Source organism: Hordeum vulgare, chromosome 3H (assembly GCF_904849725.1).
Source record: "Hordeum vulgare subsp. vulgare chromosome 3H, MorexV3_pseudomolecules_assembly, whole genome shotgun sequence".
NCBI classification, from domain to species: domain Eukaryota; kingdom Viridiplantae; phylum Streptophyta; class Magnoliopsida; order Poales; family Poaceae; genus Hordeum; species Hordeum vulgare.
This window is the reverse complement of record NC_058520.1, coordinates 394308672-394311457: the sequence shown is the minus strand read 5'-3', so window position 1 is coordinate 394311457 and position 2786 is coordinate 394308672. Positions and strand designations below refer to the sequence as shown.

Genomic DNA, 2786 nt, shown 5'->3' with positions numbered 1-2786 from the left:
AAAAATAATACGATTTGGAAGATTTTGTAATAACAAATTCTTTTGTAATAATTCAAATTTTTTTTCTAACCCGGTGCAATGCACGGGCATTTGTACTAGTTTGTAATAATGAACGCAGGCTAGCCAACAGTTTGTTTTCGTTCCGCGCGGGCCTGATTGGTCTATGTGCTGGCTACCAAATACGTCATCAGCGATGCGTAGAGTTGAGCAGGATCCAAGAAACGAATTGAACACACGGTGACTTCTCACAGAAACGTGTTTCAGCACAGTATACACCTGGCCAAATCGAAGCAGTTCCAACTAAAACACAGTGTGCAAAACGTATCCAATCCAAACGGAATGCGCAGGAAGGAGGGAGAGGCTTGTTCGCCCGTTGCTAGGCCCCGGACACGGCGTCCTTCATCCGGTCGTATCCATGTCCCTGCCGGTGGTAGCCCGTCACGTGGCCACCCGCGCCGCCGAACCGGCCACGCCCACGCGCGTAGCCGTAGGCGTAGCCCACCGGGTGCCTCCCCGTCAAGTGCCGGTGCGCCCACGTGCCCGCGCCCAGCGCGAATACCGTGAGGCTACAGCCGAACAGCAAGGCACCCCCTGCAACGATGGCCACGACGGCCACCGGCGCCCAGAGAGGACTGCTGAGGAGCAAGAGTGGGGCGAGGACGACCAGCACGACTGACGCGACGGTCAGCGTAACGCCGGTGAGGACCAGGAGGGCGGCCAGTGTGACGGCGAGGGCGAGGTAGACGAGGAGCTGGGCGTTGGATGCCTGGACGCGCCGGCGGGTTGAGTGGGACGCTTGGCCGCTCCGGGGACCGGCCGGACGAGGAAAGGCCGGCAACTCCATGGCACGAGCCGCACGATGGGTGGGGAGATCGAATTGCTCTCGTGAGGAGATGGCGGGGAGGAGTTGAAGTGCGCGTGCTTGTCGGGAACGACGTGTGTCACCAGGCCTGTGTCGTAAGGCATGCACGGCGACGGGTGGCGCCCTGGCACCGATGAGCACAGTGCACCTAAAAGTGGCAAATAAGCTTTCTGTTACTTTGCAGAGTATGCACCGATATTGTATACATCGATTGATCATGCAATAGGTATAAGGGTGCGCCTGATGGCTTGTCTCTTAAGAAATAAGTAAATATAGAGGGGAGAAAGACACTACATGTACAACGTACAAACCCGGTACTACATACGTACAAACATGTTCAACACCCCCACAATCGAAGCGTCGCCAGTGACGCAAAAGCTGGACCGAAAACTCTCGAAGGTCGAGGTAGGGAGTCCCTTCGTCATCACATCGGCGAGATGCTCATCGGTGGGCACATGCAAAACTCGGACACGACCAAGGACGACGTTCTCCCGAACGAAGTGTATGTCAAACTCAATGTGCTTCGTCCGACGATGATGAACAGGATTGGCAGAGAGGTAGACCGCGGAGACGTTGTCACAGTAAATAATCGTGGCCTTGAGAACCTCACATAGCACCTCCTGGAGCAGCTGTCGGAGCCAGGAACACTCGTCGACGGCGTTAGCCACAGCTCGATACTCGGCCTCAGCGCTCGATTGTGAAACCGTGGGTTGTTGTTTAAAGACAACGAGATCAGAGAGGGCCCGAGGTAGACACAGTAGTCAGAGGTGGAGCGTCTGGTGTTGGGACACCCATCCCAGTCGTCGTCGAAGTAGGCGACAAGGCTGGTGTCGGAGCATGCCGTCAGGGTGAGACCCATAGCCGTGGTGCAACGGATGTATGGTATAATAGGTCACACTAGAGCCCAATGGGTGTCACATGGGGCGTGCATGTGAAGGCACACCTGCTGTATAGCATACTGAAGATCCGGTCGCGTCAGTGTGAGGTACTGGAGAGCACCGACGATGGAGCGCTAGAAAGGGGCGTCGGACGCCGGATATCCCTCGACGGCGGACACCTTCGCCTTCGTGTCGACACACATGGAAGCACGCTTGCAATTAAGCATGCCTGCTCGCTCCAGGAGCTCGTGAGCGTACTTCTGCTGATGCAGAAAGAAGCCAGTGGCACGGCGAACAACCTCGATGCCGAGGAAGAAGTGGAGAGCCCCCAAGTCCTTGAGGGCGAACTTCGTGCCAAGACGACCGGTGATCTGCTGCAGGAGCGCTGGTGAGGACACAGTCAAGATGATGTCGTGTGACAGCCCGAGACCGACGTTCCAGAAGATCCCCCTTTCTTTCCGTTTCCGTCGTGTGATTAGTTTTATTTGTTGCATCGTCATTTAGTTTGCATCGTCGCATCATGCATGGCATCTTGCATCGTCTGTCACGTGTGGTGTTTTGAGTGGTGTGCTTCGAGTGATCACCGAGTCGTAGTGCGATAGTAGCTCTCCCCCTCTCCCCTCTTATTTCGTTTTTGCGGTTGCTAAAGTTTCCCGTTTTAAACCTCTATTTAAAAGGGTTCGTCTTCTTCTTTTCAATAAAAATCCTTTTATTAAATGTGGGGACAACCCCTTGGGTTTCCTTTATTTTTTCCCTTTGTTTATTTTCTAAAAAACAGACTCTTTTCTTTTCTCCTTTAAAAAGCCTTTATTTTAATCTTTAAATAAAAGGGGTTTAAATTTTATTCTTTTGTAAAAGGGTATTATTTTAATTCTTAAAAAAAGGTTTCATTTTATTTGTTTTAAAAAATGCCCAATCTATTTTAAAGTTGGGTATATTTTTAAAGGAGTCAAAAGACATTTTTTTATTTTTTATTTTGTTAAAAACCTTTTTTATTTTATGTTTGTTTTCTGATTTTTTTAAAGCAAAAAGGTTACAAGAGAGAG

The 2786-nt window shown here is 51.1% G+C and overlaps 1 protein-coding gene across 1 annotated transcript; it reads right to left on the bottom strand.

The window, feature by feature from the left end:
• Window positions 1-223: 223 nt before the first annotated feature.
• Window positions 224-907, bottom strand: LOC123440025 (oleosin-like). The gene has a single exon (XM_045116620.1). The coding sequence runs from the start codon at window positions 842-844 to the stop codon at window positions 377-379; it is 468 nt and encodes a 155-aa protein (XP_044972555.1). The 5' UTR covers window positions 845-907; the 3' UTR covers window positions 224-376.
• Window positions 908-2786: the final 1879 nt, after the last annotated feature.